General features: G+C 44.0%; 1 protein-coding gene across 1 annotated transcript in view; it reads right to left on the bottom strand.

The window, feature by feature from the left end:
• The window catches only part of LOC112073100 (lysyl oxidase homolog 3B), a 61,023-nt gene that overhangs the window by 26,676 nt on the left and 17,072 nt on the right, over positions 1-17,275 (bottom strand). The window contains 3 exon segments of the mRNA XM_070440036.1: positions 3,157-3,207; positions 4,391-4,459; positions 15,301-15,512. Coding sequence (XP_070296137.1) covers positions 3,157-3,207; positions 4,391-4,459; positions 15,301-15,512 — 332 coding nt within the window.

The raw sequence follows: 17,275 nt of genomic DNA, 5'->3' as shown, positions 1-17,275 counted from the left end.
ACACAGTTAACTTACAAAGATACAGGGAGGAGAGGAGAGGAGTGAAGAGGAGTGAAGAGGAGAGGGAGAGAGAGAGGAGAGGAGAGAGAGGAGAGGAGAGGAGAGGAGAGGAGAGGAGAGGAGAGGAGAGGAGAGTACAGAGTTAACTCACTGTGTTCTACAGACAGAAGACAGTTAACTCACTGTGTTCTACAGACAGGAGACAGTTAAATCACTGTGTTCTACAAACAGGAGACAGTTAACTCACTGTGTTCTACAGACAGAAGACAGTTAACTCACTGTGTTCTACAGACAGGATACAGTTAACTCACTGTGTTCTACAGACAGGATACAGTTAACTCACTGTGTTCTACAGACAGGAGACAGTTAACTCACTGTGTTCACAGACAGGATACAGTTAACTCACTGTGTTCTACAGACAGGATACAGTTAACTCACTGTGTTCTACAGACAGGATACAGTTAACTCACTGTGTTCTACAGACAGGATACAGTTAACTCACTGTGTTCTACAGACAGGATACAGTTAACTCACTGTGTTCTACAGACAGGAGACAGTTAACTCACTGTGTTCTACAGACAGGATACAGTTAACTCACTGTGTTCTACAGACAGGATACAGTTAAATCACTGTGTTCTACAAACAGGAGACAGTTAACTCACTGTGTTCTACAGACAGGAGACAGTTAACTCACTGTGTTCTACAGACAGGAGACAGGTAACTCACTGTGTTCTACAGACAGGAGACAGTTAACCACTGTGTTCTACAGACAGGAGACAGGTAACTCACTGTGTTCTACAGACAGGAGACAGTTAACTCACTGTTCTACAAACCAGGAGGCAGTTAACTCACTGTGTTCTACAGACAGGATACAGTGGGGGGGGGGGAGGGGGGAGGAGGAGAAGGAGGAGGAAGAGGAGGAGGAGGCATGATACAGAAAAGACTGACTGTAATTTGTGTGCATCAAGGGGGTTGGGATCCATTTCCATTTCAATACCAGTCAAATCAGAAATTAAACCAAATTCCAATTCCAAATGTTCCTCATTCAAAGGTATTACAGAGAATTGGAATTCTTTTGTACTTCCTGAATTGACTGGAATTAAAATGGAATTGACCCCGAACCCTGGTGTGCATTATTGGTCATATCATTCTCAATGTTTTGTTGCTGATACTAAACTTTTCAGGTCTTCATTTGATTGTTGCACCAGACGCAGAGTCTGTTTGACCGTCAGCCAATTGCACAATAACGAAAATATATGTTGATCATTTATCCATTTTTTTTAAATAAACTTAAAAATCTAGAAAGTCATGAATCATTTTTAAGTAGCTTTGTCAACAAAGAAAAGATTCAGCTGTATTTGTTGGATGACAAAAACCGAACTTTCCCAGAAAACCACTTCTACAAAGTGATGTAACGTTTTGGCTTCGTTACGAGACTCATCTTATTGTTTGTGTTCGGTACAGCCAAGATCCAAACTACCTGTTTTCATCCACACATGGACAGGTCATCATAAAATAACAAGTTGTTCTATAATTGACATACCAGTATAAATAAAGTTTAAATAAAGCATTTCACATCTCTTAAACCTGATCGTTCTGAAACATACTCATATCTATAGTAGCCTGTATGAATCCAAAACCCGAAAAACTATCCTGCTGTTTCACTTGACCACAGCCAGAGCTGTACTTCATTTGAACACAAGGTAACGTTGCTTTCTGCTGAGTAAATAAAGTTTGGAGCAGGTAGAGTTGAACTGAACTGGGCCCTACAGTACAGTATAGAGCAGGTAGAGTTGAACTGAACTGGGCCCTACAGTACAGTACAGAGCAGGTAGAGTTGAACTGAACTGGGCCCTACAGTACAGTATAGAGCAGGTACAGTTGAACTGAACTGGGCCCTACAGTACAGTATAGAGCAGGTAGAGTTGAACTGAACTGGGCCCTACAGTTACAGTATAGAGCAGGTAGAGTTGAACATGAACTGGGCCCTACAGTAAGAGCAGGTAGAGTTGAACTGAACTGGGCCCTACAGTACAGTAAGAAAGCAGGTAGAGTTGAACTGAACTGGGGCCTACAGTACAGTTATAGAGCAGGTAGAGTTGAACTGAACTGGCCCTACAGTACCAGTATAGAGCAGGTAGAGTTGAACTGAACTGGGCCTACAGTACAGTATAGAGCAGGTAGAGTTGAACTGAACTGGCCCTACAGTACAGATAGAGCAGGTAGAGTTGAACTGAACTGGGCCCTACAGTACAGTAATAGAGCAGGTAGAGTTGAACTGAACTGGGCCCTACAGTACAGAGCAGGTAAAGTTGAACTGAACTGGGCCCTACAGTACAGTAAGAGCAGGTAGAGTTGAAAACTGAAACTGGCCCTACAGTACAGTATAGAGCAGGTAGAGTTGAACTGAACTGGCCCTACAGTACAGTATAGAGCAGGTAGAGTTGAAAACTGAACGCCCCAGTACAGTACAGAGCAGGTAGAGTTGAACTGAACTGGCCCTACAGTACAGTACAGAGCAGGTAGAGTTGAACTGAACTGGGCCCTACAGTACAGTATAGAGCAGTAGAGTTGAACTGAACTGGGCCCTACAGTACAGTACAGAGCAGGTAGAGTTGAAACTGAACTGGGCCCTAATACAGTACAAGAGCAGTAGAGTTGAACTGAACTGGCCCTACGTACAGTACAGAGCAGGTAGAGTTGAACTGAACTGGGCCTACAGTACAGTATAGAGCAGGTAGAGTTGAACTGAACTGGGCCCTACAGTACAGTACAGAGCAGGTAGAGTTGAACTGAACTGGGCCCTACAGTACAGTACAGAGCAGGTAGAGTTGAACTGAACTGGGCCCTACAGTACAGTACAGTACAGAGCAGGTAGAGTTGAACTGAACTGGGCCCTACAGTACAGTATAGAGCAGGTAGAGTTGAACTGAACTGGGCCCTACAGTACAGTATAGAGCAGTTTCCAGCAACCCAAATTATACCCTATTCCTTGTCAACAGTAGTGTACTGTATAGGGAATAGTGTTTAATTTGAGATGCACCCTGGTCACAATGCCCAGATGAGTCTGGAAAATAATCAACAGATACACGACGGAAACCATTTCATACAGGAGATCATTAAGGGGAAATGTATTTATTTCCCCAGTCAGTTTACCTTTTCTTTAACCCAGAGGTGAATGGTTTAGCAATAGCTTTAGGGTGCAGCCTGCAAAGTAAACATTGGTTAGGTGATGATGATGATGATGATGATGATGATGAGCTGTGTGGTGATGATGATTGTAAATGCAATGGGAGAAAATGTTAACCAAGTTAGAAACACATGTTACATTATGTGTTTTAGTATTATGTGTATTAGTATTATGTGTATTAGTATTATGTGTATTAGTATTATGTGTTTTAGTATTATGTGTATTAGTATGTGTTTTAGTATTATGTGTTTTAGTATTATGTCTATTAGTATTATGTGTATTAGTATGTGTTTTAGTATTATGTGTTTTAGTATTATGTCTATTAGTATTATGTGTATTAGTAGTATGTGTTTTAGTATTATGTGTTTTAGTATTATGTGTTTTAGTATTATGTCTATTAGTGTTATGTGTATTAGTAGTATGTGTATTAGTATGTGTTTTAGCACACCATTCAGCAGACGATAACTGAGCAATGCAACGCGTTATACGACTACAGAGTGATTGATAGGTTATGTTCCACTCCTAAAAGCCTTATAGGAAATGTCAAAAGTTGTTGAACTAGAGACGCAGACTTAAACATCAGAGGGCAGATTGACATCAGTCACATGAAATGTTATTTTCAGAAGGACTTCCTGACACAGGCGGCCGGTGGCACCTTAGATGGGGGAGTACGGGCTCATGGTAATGGCAGCAACGGACTCAATGGAATGGTATTGAACACATCAACACATGTTTTCTATACGTTTGATACCATTCCATTTAGTCCGCTCCGGATGTTACTACGAGCCTCCTGTGCTTCCTTAGAATCCTTTTTATCTTTAAACAAAATGTCGTGGTTTAACATTTCCGATCAATCTGCAGGCATATTTTGTTGAGTTGCGTTTCTGTGACTAGGAAGGTTTTTTGTTGTTGTTGCAGTTAGATGAACACAACAACATATTTGTGCTAGAATGAGTAAACAAAGTGAATTAAAGCCAGCTGGGTAGAAACAGCATCTAAACTAATATTCTATAAAAGTACTAAAGCAACGACCACTACAGGCAACCCACTGTCAGAAACCCAGGCTTGAGTTTCAAATGGAACCCTATTCCCTACATAGTGCACTACTTTAGATCACAGTGCACTACATAGGGAATAGGAGGCCACTTGGACCAGAAACCCAGTCTCTGGGGGGGACGAGTGGGTTGTTTCCTGATATACCTGGCACCAGCAGAAACATTAACCTTGGCTCTGGCTTTTCTCTCAGCTGCTCTCTTTCTCAGACGGGCTCTGCAACGGCAAACAGCAACACGACATGACACAGAGACACTGGTGAGGCAGACAGACACACACACACAACACACACACACAACACACACACACACGATAATACATATAACAGCCCTGATCCCAGACAGTGTGGCCTAGCTGTGGTAGGGTTAAGAGGAGAGCAGTAAGGTGTGCTTCCTGGGTAATGACACAGGTAACAGGAGAGTACAGTTCTGTTAAGTACATCACTATACTATTAAGTTATACTATATTACATTATTCTTTCGATGGCAGAGATATTTCAAGTATTAATATGTACACTATTGTATAGAGAAGCATGTGGACACCCCTTCAAATTAGTGGATTTGGCTATTTCAGCCACACACGTTGCTGACAGGTGTATAAAATCCAGCACACAGCCATGCGATCTAGACAAACGTTGGGGTAGAATGGCCTTACTGAAGAGCTCAGTGACTTTCAACGTGGCACCGTCATAGGACACCACCTTTCCAACAAGTCAGTTCGTAACATTTCTGCCCTGCTAGAGTTGTCCGGTCAACTGTAAGTGCTGTTATGGAAACGTCTAGGGGCAAACACGGCATCAGCCGCAAAGTGGTAGACCACACTTACTACCGAGTTCCAAACTGCCTCTGGAAGCTGTTTGTCGGGAGCATCGTGAAATGGGTTTTCATGGCTGAGCAGCCATACACAAGCCTAAGATCACCATGCACAATGCCAAGCGTTGGCTGGGGTGGTGTAAAGCTCACCGCTACTGGACTCTGGAGCAGAGGAAACGCGTTCTTTGGAGGGATAAATCACGCTTCACCATCTGGTAGTCCGACAGACTAATCTGGGTTTGACGGATTCCAGGAGAACGATACCTGCCCCAATGCATAGTGCCAAACTTTAAAGTTTGGTGGAGGAGGAATAATGGTCTGGGGCTGTTTTTCATGGTTCGGGCCCGTTAGTTCCAGTGAAGTGAAATCTTAACGCTACAGCATACAATGACATTCTAGACGATTCTGCGCTTCCAACTTTATGGCAACAGTTTGGGGAAGGCCCTTTCCTGTTTCAGTGTGACAATGTCCGGTGCACAAAGCAAGGTCCATACAGAAATAGTTAGTTGAGATTGGTGTGGAAGAACTTGACCAGCCTGCACAGAGCCCTGACCTCAACCTCATCGAACACCTTTGGGATGAATTGGAACGCCGACTGTGAGCCAGGCCTAATCGCCCAACATCAGTGCCCGACCTCACTAATACTCTTGTGGCTGAATGGAAGCAAGTCCCCGCAGCAATGTTCCAACATCTAGTGGAAAGCCTTCCCAGAAGAGTGGAGGCTGTTATAGCAGCAAAAGAAGGGGGGGGGGGCAACTCCATATTAATGCCCATGATTTTGGAATGAGATGTTCGACAAGCAGGTGTCCATATACTTTTGATCATGTAGTGTAGATTAAATGGAATGTCATGCAGGACTAAAATAAGCACAGACACACTAGAATGGCCCACCAGTCTGTTACCAGGCAACATACCAGTAACCCAACTATGTACTGGCCCCCCAGTCTGTTACCAGGCAACATACCAGTAACCTAACTATGTACTGGCCCCCCAGTCTGTTACCAGGCAACATACCCAGTAACCCCAACTATGTACTGGCCCCCCAGCTGTTACCAGGCAACATACCCAGTAAACCAATAACTATGTACTGCCCCCCCAGTCTGTTACCAGGCAACTACCAGTAACCCAACTATGTACTGGCCCCCCAGTCTGTCCTCAAAATCTGAGGTACCGGTATGAGAAAAATCAACCAGAAACGGTGTAAAATTATATTACATTATTTAATGACTTTGGACTCGTTCCCCTAGACAGGCCAGCCAGTAAAATATGATAGATTTCTCAAATGTATTGTTATGAAACCACTGCAGAAGAAAAGGGTCCTTTAGTTGGTTACACAATACACACACTGTACACTCCAGAAACATTGTTTAAAATATATGCTGCCGTTATATTTGGAAAAGCCTGTACTTTTTTTACCCCTGTCCTAAATACCTCTCCATGAAAAACCCCTCCAAAACATGGCAGAGAATCTTCTATCAGACGGAATAGACCTGGAGGGTCAGTACAGACAGGAAGCAGACAGGACGAAAACAGGAAACGAGACAAGCAGCCAGACAGTTAGAGGATACGTCTCAAATGGCACCCTCTTCTCCCTATGGGAAAGCCCTATTCTCCCTATGGGAAAGCCATATTTTCCATACGGGAAAGCCCACTTCTCCCTATGGGAAAGCCCTATTCTCCCTACGAGAAAGCCCTATTCTCCCTATGGGAAAGCCCTATTCTCCTATGGAAAGCCCTATTCTCCATGGAAAGCCATATTTTCCATACGGAAAGCCACTTCTCCCTATGGAAAGCCCTATTCTCCCTACGAGAAAGCCCTATTCTCCCTATGGGAAAGCCCTCTTCTCCCTATGTGAAAGCCCTATTCTCCCTACGAGAAAGCCCTATTCTCCCTATGGGAAAGCCCTCTTCTCCCTATGGGAAAGCCCTCTTCTCCCTATGGAAAGCCCTATTCTCCCTATGGGAAAGCCCTCTACTCCCTATTGGAAAGCTCCATTCTCCCTACGGAAAGCCCATTCTCCCTACGGGAAAGCCTATTCTCCCTACAGGAAAGCCCTATTCTCCCTACAGGAAAGCCCTATTCTCCCTAAGGGAAAGCCCTCTACTCCTATGGGAAAGCCCTATTCTCCCTATGGAAAGCTCTATTCTCCCTGAGGTACTCAGCTACTGGGCTACTGGGCTACCTGGGCTATTGGGTTACTGGGCTACTGAGCTACCTTGCTTTTGGGCTACTGGGCTACCTGCTACCTGGCTACCGGCTACCTGGCTACCGGGCTTTTGGGCTATTGGGCTACTGGGCTATTGGGCTACCGGACTACTGGACTACTGACTCGGGTACTGGTACTTGGACTACTGGCTACTGGGCTACTGGCTACTGGACTACTGGGTTACTGGACTACTGGCACTGGGCTACTGGGCTACTGGACTACTGGGTTACTGGACTACTGGGCTACTGGACTACTGGATACTGGGTTACTGGACTACTGGACTATTTGACTATTTGACTACTGGGTTACTGGACTACTGGACTACTGGACTACTGGACTACTGGGTTACTGGACTACTGGACTACTGGACCACTGGACCACTGGGCCACTGGGCTACTGGGCTACTGGACTACTGGACTACTGGACTACTGGATACTGGGCTACTGGACTACTGGACTACTGGGCTACTGGGCTACTGGACCACTGGACTACTGGGCTACTGGGCTACTGACTATGACTACTGGACTACTGGGCTACTGGGCTACTGGACTACTGGGCTACTGGACTACTGGGCTACTGGGCTACTGGGCTACTGGGCTACTGGACTACTGGGATACTGGGCTACTGGGCTACTGGGCTACTGGACCACTGGACCACTGGACCACTGGGCTACTGGACACTGGGCTACTGGGCTACTGGACCACTGGACCACTGGACCACTGGACTACTGGACTACTGGTTACTGGACTACTGGGATACTGGACTACTGGCTACTGGACTACTGGATACTGGACTACTGGGTTACTGGACTACTGGACTATTTGACTATTCGACTACTGGGTTACTGGACTACTGGACCACTGGACCACTGGACTACTGGGTTACTGGGTTACTGGACCACTGGACTACTGGGTTACTGGGTTACTGGACTACTGGGTTACTGGGTTACTGGGCTACTGGGTTACTAGGCTACTGGCTACTGGGCTACTGGGTTACTGGACTACTGGGTTACTGGACTCTGGGTTACTGGACTACTGGGTACTGGCTACTGGGCTACTGGGCTACTGGGTTACTGGACTACTGGACTACTGGTTACTGGGCTACTGGGTTACTGGACTACTGGACTACTGGGTACTGGGCTACTGGGTTACTCTGCTCCTTGAACGCTCTGTAAAGAAAAGCATATATCCTGTTTTTGCCCAAAAGTCTCACAAATCTCAACATTAAGTGACCTGCCCAGGGACAACTCAGGCAAGGTCCTCATCATAAAAAAACTGTTGCTGCTGTGGTACTCCAGGAGGATTCAGACATTACCCTACCTGTCTTGAGAAAAATGAATCAAGAGACCTTACCAGGAAAAACTCAGGGCCCTATCAGAGTATCAGAGTTTTTCCTGGTCAATTCAGAGCCCTGCTCATAAAGCCACCTGGCTGCTACAGCGGTGGCGGTGTGATCAAAACATTCAGCACACAGAATTGTAAAAAAAAACCTTACTTCCTGACACATAATATCTCATTCCAACGGAACAGACCAATTTTTACAGCAGATTATATTCTAATGGAAATATGGTGTTGAGCTGTGAGGAAGGTAGACACCGTGTTCCCCGATAACACATTCTTCAGAAGAATGTGAATATTGAGAGGAGCCAAGACACTGACAGGAAAGATTAGCATCAAGTTACTGAGCCTGACCAACTTAACCTGGGCTGTATTCATAAAGCTTCTCAGAAAGGAGCACTGATCTAGGATCAGGTCCCCCCCCCCCCCGGTGTTCATGTAATATTACTTATTCTGATCTGAAAGGCTAAACTGATCCTAGATCTGATAAGATCCTACTCTCCTACTCTGATAAGCTTATGAATATGGGCCCTGACCTCCTTATTATAAACCAAGACTGTCAGTTCATCCTGAGTACAGCAGACTGATAGCTACAGGATTACAGCAGACTGATAGCTACGGATTACAGCAGACTGATAGCTACAGGATTACAGCAGACTGATAGCTACAGCATAACGACTGAGCTTACAGATTACAGAGACTGATAGCTACAGGATTACAGCAGACTGATAGCTACAGGATTACAGCAGACTGATAGCTACAGGATTACAGCAGACTGATAGCTACAGGATTACAGCAGACTGATAGCTACAGTATTCAGCAGACTGATAGCTACGGTATTACAGCAGACTGATAGTTACGCGTATTACAGCAGACTGATAGCTACAGTATTACAGCAGACTGATAGCTACAGGATACAGCAGACTGATAGCTACGGTATTACAGCAGACTGATAGCTACAGGATTACAGCAGACTGATAGCTACAGTATTACAGCAGACTGATAGCACGGTATTACAGCAGACTGATATTACGGTTAACAGCAGACTGATAGCTACAGTATTACAGCAGACTGATAGCTAGGTATACAGCAGACTGATAGCTACAGGATTACAGCAGACGATAGCTACAGGATTACAGCAGACTGATAGCTACGGTATTACAGCAGACTGATAGCTACAGTATTACAGCAGACTGATAGCTACGGTATTACAGCAGACTGATAGCTACAGGATTACAGCAGACTGATAAGCTACAGGATTACAGCAGACTGATAGCTACGGTATTACAGCAGACTGATAGCTACAGTATTACAGCAGACTGATAGCTACACGGATTACAAGCAGACTGATAGCTACGGTATTACAGCAGACTGATAGCTACAGGATTACAGCAGACTGATAGCTACAGTATTACAGCAGACTGATAGCTACGGTATTACAGCAGACTGATAGCTACAGGATTACAGCAGACTGATAGCTACAGGATTACAGCAGACTGATAGCTACGTTACAGCAGACTGATAGCTACAGTATTACAGCAGACTGATAGCTACAGGATTACAGCAGACTGATACTACGGTATTACAGCAGACTGATAGCTACAGGATTACAGCAGACTGATAGCTACAGTATTACAGCAGACTGAAGCTACAGGATTACAGCAGACTGATAGCTACAGGATTACAGCAGACTGATAGCTACAGGATTACAGCAGACTGATAGCTACGGTATTACAGCCAGACTGATAGCTACAGGATTACAGTAGACTGATAGCTACAGTATTACAGCAGATTGATAGCTTACAGGATTATACAGCAGACTGATAGCTACAGGATTACAGCAGACTGATAGCTACAGTATTACAGCAGACTGATAGCTACAGATACAGCAGACTGATAGCTACAGTATTACAGCAGACTGATAGCTACAGTATTACAGCAGACTGATAGCTACAGTATTACAGCAGACTGATAGCTACAGTATTACAGCAGACTGATAGCTACAGTATGTACAGCAGACTGATAGCTACAGGATTACAGCAACTGATAGCTACGGTATTACAGCAGACTGATAGCTACAGTATTACAGCAGACTGATAGCTACAGTATTCAGCAGACTGATAGCTACGGTATTACAGCATTCCCTAGCATGTTGATGCTTGTTGCTTGGCTCACTTGGCTAGTCCCCAGTTGCAGTCAGTCAGTGTCTGCTCCCAAAGGGTTCTCTCTGTGTTCTGGACTTGGGCCTAATCATCGACCCATTTCCCCTTCCTGAACCCTGCATCACCCTTCAGTCAGTCAGAGAGAGCAGAGTGCCTTCATACGGGATGACACGGGATGGGAGAAGACCTTATTAATGGAGACGGCCCAGAATGCCGATCTCTGTCTGTAAAACTGTCATATTCCGTAACACCGTCATACTCCGTAACACCGTCATACTCCGTAACACCGTCATATTCCGTAACACCGTCATATTCCGTAACACCGTCATATTCCGTAACATCGTCATACTCCTTAACACCGTCATATTCCGTAACACCGTCATACTCCGTAACACCGTCATACTCCGTAACATCGTCATACTCCGTAACACCGTCATATTCCGTAACGCCGGCATACTCCTTAACACCGTCATATTCCGTAACACCGTCATATTCCGTAACATCGTCATACTCCTTAACACCGTCATACTCCGTAACACCGTCATAACTCCGCTAACACCGTCATACTCCGTAACACCGTCATATTCCGTACACCGTCATACTCCTTAACACCGTCATACTCCGTAACACCGTCATACTCCGTCATCGTCATACTCCTTAACACCGTCATACTCCGTAACACCGTCATACTCCGTAACACCGTCATACTCCGTTACACCGTCACATTCCGTAAACACCGTCATACTCCGTAACACCGTCATACTCGCTAACACCGTCATATTCCGTAACACCGTCATATTCCGTAACATCCGTCATACTCCTTTTAACACCGTCATACTCCGTAACACCGTCATACTCCGTAACACCGTCATACTCCGTAACACCGTCATATTCCGTAACACCGTCATATTCCGTAACACCGTCACATTCCGTAACACCGTCATACTCCGTAACACCGTCATACTCCGTAACACCGTCATACTCCGTAACACCGTCATACTCCGTAACACCGTCATACTCCTTAACACCGTCATACTCCGTAAAACACCGTCATACTCCGTAACACCGTCATATTCCGTAACACCGTCATATTCCGCAATACGTCATATCCCGTAACACCATCAGATTCCGTAAGACTGAGCTAAGCAGGGTTGGTCCTGGTTGGTCCCTGGATGGGAGACCAGATGCTGCTGAAAGTGGATTTGGAAGGAATGTAGGAGGCACTCTTTCCTCTGGTCTAAAATAATATCCCAATGCCCCAGGACAGTGATTGGGGACATCGTCCTGTGTAGAGTGCAGTCTTTCGGATGGGACGTTAAACGGGTGTCCTGACTCTCTGAGGTCATTAAAGATCCCATGGTACTTATCATAAGAGTAGGGTTGTTAACCCCGGTGTCCTGGCTAAATTGGCCATCATACCATCATGGTCACCTAATAATCCCCAGTTTACAATTGGCTCATTCATCACCCTTCCTCTCCCCTGTAACTATTACCCAGGTCGTTGCTGCAAATGAGAATGTGTTCTCAATCAACTTACCTGGTAAAATAACGGTAAAATAAAAAATAAAAAAATAAACATTTGTATTAAGGTTTGAACTTTGCCTGAAGGAGTGGGATGGCTTGTGATGTATTAATATGTTGTATGATGTTGGGATTTAATTGTTGGCTATTAGAAAATTAAAGTTAATTGTATCTGCATTACTTTCTTAATATTTTTTTTTGTAAATGCAATACAACAAGTAAAAGTCAAACACAAGTGGTTGGTGGTACCTTAATTCGGGGAGGACGGGCTCGTGTTAATGACAGGAGTGGAATCGGTGGAACGGCATCAAATACATCAAACACATGGTTTCCATGGTTTCCAAGATGCCATTCCATTTGATTCCATTCCAGCCATTATTATGAGCCGTCCTTCCCCGTCAGCAACTTCCTGTGATGTCAAACTTTTCTTTTCAACAACTCCTTCTTGACATTCCCTGAGTTTTTGGCAAGAGCCCAGAATCCCCCAATCAGTCATCAGAGTGACTAAGGAAATTTAAAAACAGGACAATGTTGAAAATAGTCACGACAACGTTCATATTCTATAAGTCGGTCAGATCCCCCTGTTCCATAACATTCTGTTATTCAGCTGCGGTGAATTAACGATCACACATTGTTAACATTCCTCTTCTGTTGCCTCCTATTAATATTATCAGCTCAACTGATTTTTATCTCAAAGTTCCAACACAGTAATATATTCCAGTCTTTTAGCCATGGTGAATAAGTGGCCTGCAGGAGTCTAGTGGTCTAAGCCAATGCCTCTGCAACACATGTACACTGTACCGCTGCCAGCATAGGTTTGAAAAGCGAACCACTGCCCTTTCAGAACTCTAAAAGTAAATTAAATTAATATAAGTAAAATATAAATAAAAGTAAATTCTAAGATGCTATCAAATATTTAAGGGGGAAACAAGGTTGACCATGATAAATACATTACTCTGTCTTACAGAGTGCCTACATATAAACATTCAACTTTATAAAACTACATGCCCTTTTAACAAAAAGGTAATACAACAAAGACATTTGACATGAAATATATACAAAACGACATCTACAAACACCAACATTACATTAAAAAACACACTAATTTATTTCTCTATTTCTCTCTATCCAAAAAACACACAAAGACTTAAAATATATATCCAGTATAATAAAAACATTATAGTCTAGAGAGTATTCAGCCAATCATAATTTACAAGGGTCTGGGTTTCCCTTTGTAGTCCATAATAGTTTACAAGCCCTGCCACGTCCGACGAGCGTCAGAGCCGGTGTCGTAGGATTCAATCTTAGTCCTGTACTGACCCTTTGCCTGTTTGATGGTTTGTCTGAGGGCATAGCGAGATTTCTTATAAGCGTCCGGATTAGTGTCCCGCACCTTGAAAGCGGCAGCTCTACCCTTTAGCTCAGTACGGATGTTGCCTGTAATCCATGGCTTCTGGTTTGGAAATGCACGTACGGTCACTGTGGGGACGACGTCGTCAATGCACTTATTGATGAAGCCGATGACTGATGTGGTGTACTCCTCAATGCCATTTGATGAATCCCGGAACATATTCCAGTCTGTGCTAGCAAAACAATCCTGTAGCTTAGCTTCCACGTCACCAACCACTTCCGTATTGAGCGAGTCACTGGTACTTCCTGCTTTAGTTTTTGCTTGTAAGCAGGAATCAGGAGGATAGAATTATGGTCAGATTTGCCAAATGGAGCCAGCTCTATATTATCAGTGTCGTCGTTCAGCCACGTCTCGGTGAAACATAAGATTACAGTTTTTAATGTCCCGTTGGTAGGATGTCTTAATCGTAGATCGTCCAGTTTGTTTTCCTATGATTGGCACGTTGGCCAATAATACGGAGGGTAGTGGTGGTTTACCTACTCGTTGGCGAATTCTTACAAGGCGCCCCGCTCTCCTCCCCCTGTTCTTCCATCCTTTCTTCATGCAGATGATGGAGATTTGGGACTTGTCTTAACAAAGCAGTATATCCTTCGCTTCGGACTCATTAAAGAAAAAAAACCTTCGTCCAGTTCAAGGTGAGTAATCGCAGTTCTGATGTCCAGAAGCTCTTTTCGGTCATAAGAGACGGTAGCAGCAACTTTATGTACAAAATTAGTTATAAACAATATGAAAAAACAGAATATAGTGATCAGAATATAGTAGCCATATCTAGGAAAACCAAAGTTCCAAAGGCTGGGCCTAATATAGTGTATTAGAGGTCATACAATAACTTTTGTAGTAATTCCTATGTTGTTGATGTAAATAATATTTGTTGGTCTGTGGTGTGTAATGAGGAGCAAACAGAAGTTGCACTTGACACATTTATGAAATTGTTTATCCCAGTTACTAATAAGCATGCACCCATTAAGAAAATGACTGTAAAAACTGTTAAATCCCCAAAAATTGTATGGTTGAGTGGGATGAGGCAAAAGGAATGGCAAATAAGTCTGGCTGCACAACCGATTGGGAAACGTACTGCAAATTGAGGAATCATGTGACTAAACTGAATAAAAAGAAGAAGAAACTACACTATGAAACAAAGATAAATGACATAAAGAATTATAGTAAAAAGATTTGCAGCACCTTCAATGAAATTCTGAGAAATAAGTCAAAATCAGCTCCATCATTCATTGAATCAGATGACTCGTTCATTACAAAACCAACTGATATTGCCAACTACTTAAATTTTTTTTTTTAATTGACAAGATAAACAAACTTAGGGGTGACATGCCAGAAACAAACGCTGACACTACACATCCAAGTATATCGGACTAAATTACGAAAGACAAGAATTGTAATTTTGAACTCCGTAAAGTGAGTTGTGAAAGAGGTGAACATTTTTGTTGTTGTCTATCAACAATGACAAGCCACCTGGGTCTGGAAAATGACTGAGGATTAATAGCAAACGATATTGTCACTCCTATTTGCCATATCTTCAATTTAAGCCTACTACGTAGATATTAAAAATATATCCACTGGTGTGAGTGAATCCCTCTACTCTAACTTACTTGTAGAAGTTCTTGTTGATCTTTTTCTCGTGAGGGAACCCCAGCATACCACAGATGACCCGTGTGTTTTTGGGGGTCCACCCCACATCACAGATCTGGGCCCAGCCGTTCTTGTACTTAATCTCCACAACTCCCTCGGTGACGGGCATCTTCTTGGTGGGCACCACCGAGCGCAGACGCACCTCCTCCACCCTGTCCTCATCCACCTGCACCTGTATGGGGGTCAGAGGTTAGAGGTTAGGTCTCAGACAGTGGAGGAGGACGGCTCATAGTAATGGCTGGAACGGAGTCAACGGAATGGCATCAAACACATGGAAACCATGGAAACCATGTGTTTGATGTATTTGATACCATTCCCCTTATTCCGCTACAGCCATTACCAGGAGCCCATCCTCCCCAAATTAAGGTGCCACCAACCTCCTGTGGTCTCAGAGGTCATGGATCAAGGTTATACAGGTCATGTATATACATTTCCTCCACCTTTCTCCTCCCATCCACCTGCATCTATAATGAGGGGGTCAGGGGTCATGGATCAAGGTTATACAGGTCATGTATATACATTTCCTCCACCTTTCTCCTCCCATCCACCTGCATCTATAATGAGGGGGTCAGGGGTCATGCAGACACACCTCCTCCACCTGAACCTGTAGCAAGGGGGTCAGGGGTCATAGTTCATACAGGGGTCACACAGAGTGCTGTGGTGTCACCTATGACCTGCTGTAACCCCTCAGAGCAATACAACTTTGTGAGGCCTCTGTGAACTTTTGTGTTATGTAGCCTGATCCACCGTCCGGACTCGTTTTGTGACAGAAACACAACGTGATCTCTCCTGATCAGAACGGTCAAGTGTTATGTAGCCTGATCCACTGTCCGGACTCGTTTTGTAACAGAAACACAACGTGATCTCTCCTGATCAGTACGGTCTAGTGTTATGTAGCCTGCTCCACCGTCCTGACTCGTTTTGTAACAGAAACACAACGTGATCTCTCCTGATCAGGTCGGTCTAGTGTTATGTAGCCTGCTGCCAGATCTGTTTGCGCTGTCAAGTGGACCATCAGAGTTTCTCATGGTGTGACTGACATCACTGAAAAACCTCTGAGAGAGATTGAGACATACGGAACCTTTCCCACACACATCTCTTCACGCTGATGTCACTGATGTCACACAGAGACAGCATAGATAGAAAAGAAAACGCCATTCAATGGCGGGTCACAGAGTGCATGCCGTAACAGGTGGAAAAACTCAGCCATAATATGTGATGTACGTGCCAATTCACAGGATCCCATTTTTTTGCTCTATGCAAATGTATTTGTCAGTTGTATGCTTGAATCGCATGTTTAGAATGAATCTATACTGTGGGAAGCAAACATGATGTTCAGAAACCAAGGCTGCTGGGAATCACATTGTGGTGGTTAGTGTCATATTGGTTTGACAGATAAAAATTATATCTTTACATTAGACTGTCACACAGAAACCTGAGCAGAGCAGGGGAGCTGCTACTGACATATCACTAGACGGGAGTGTTAAAGACGTCAGAGGAAATCTATGAAAACCTAGATGAAGACGAAGAACACCTCGCGCCGTAAATATCATGGATATTGATGATCACGCATACACCAACGAAAGCCCCACAGAGTGATGGTGCTCAACAAGTAAAAGTATCCCATCAAGCCCCACAGAGTGATGGTGCTCAACAAGTAAAAGTATCCCATCAAGCCCCCCACAGAGTGATGGTGCTCAACAAGTAAAAGTATCCCATCAAGCCCCACAGAGTGATGGTGCTCAACAGTAAAAATATCCATCAAGCCCCACAGAAGGATGGTGCTCAACAAGTAAAAGTATCCCATCGAGCCCACAGAGTTATGGTGCTCAACAAGTAAAAGTTTAGTGGAGTTTATCTCAATGTGAAAACTGAACAAAATAAACGATGTTTAAAGTTTGGTTAAACACTAAATATCTAAATCCGGCTACAAGG

The sequence above is a fragment of the Salvelinus sp. IW2-2015 genome, unplaced genomic scaffold (assembly GCF_002910315.2).
Source record: "Salvelinus sp. IW2-2015 unplaced genomic scaffold, ASM291031v2 Un_scaffold2145, whole genome shotgun sequence".
NCBI lineage: Eukaryota > Metazoa > Chordata > Actinopteri > Salmoniformes > Salmonidae > Salvelinus > Salvelinus sp. IW2-2015.
Note: the sequence above shows the minus strand (reverse complement) of the source record. Positions and strands in the feature narration are given on the sequence as shown.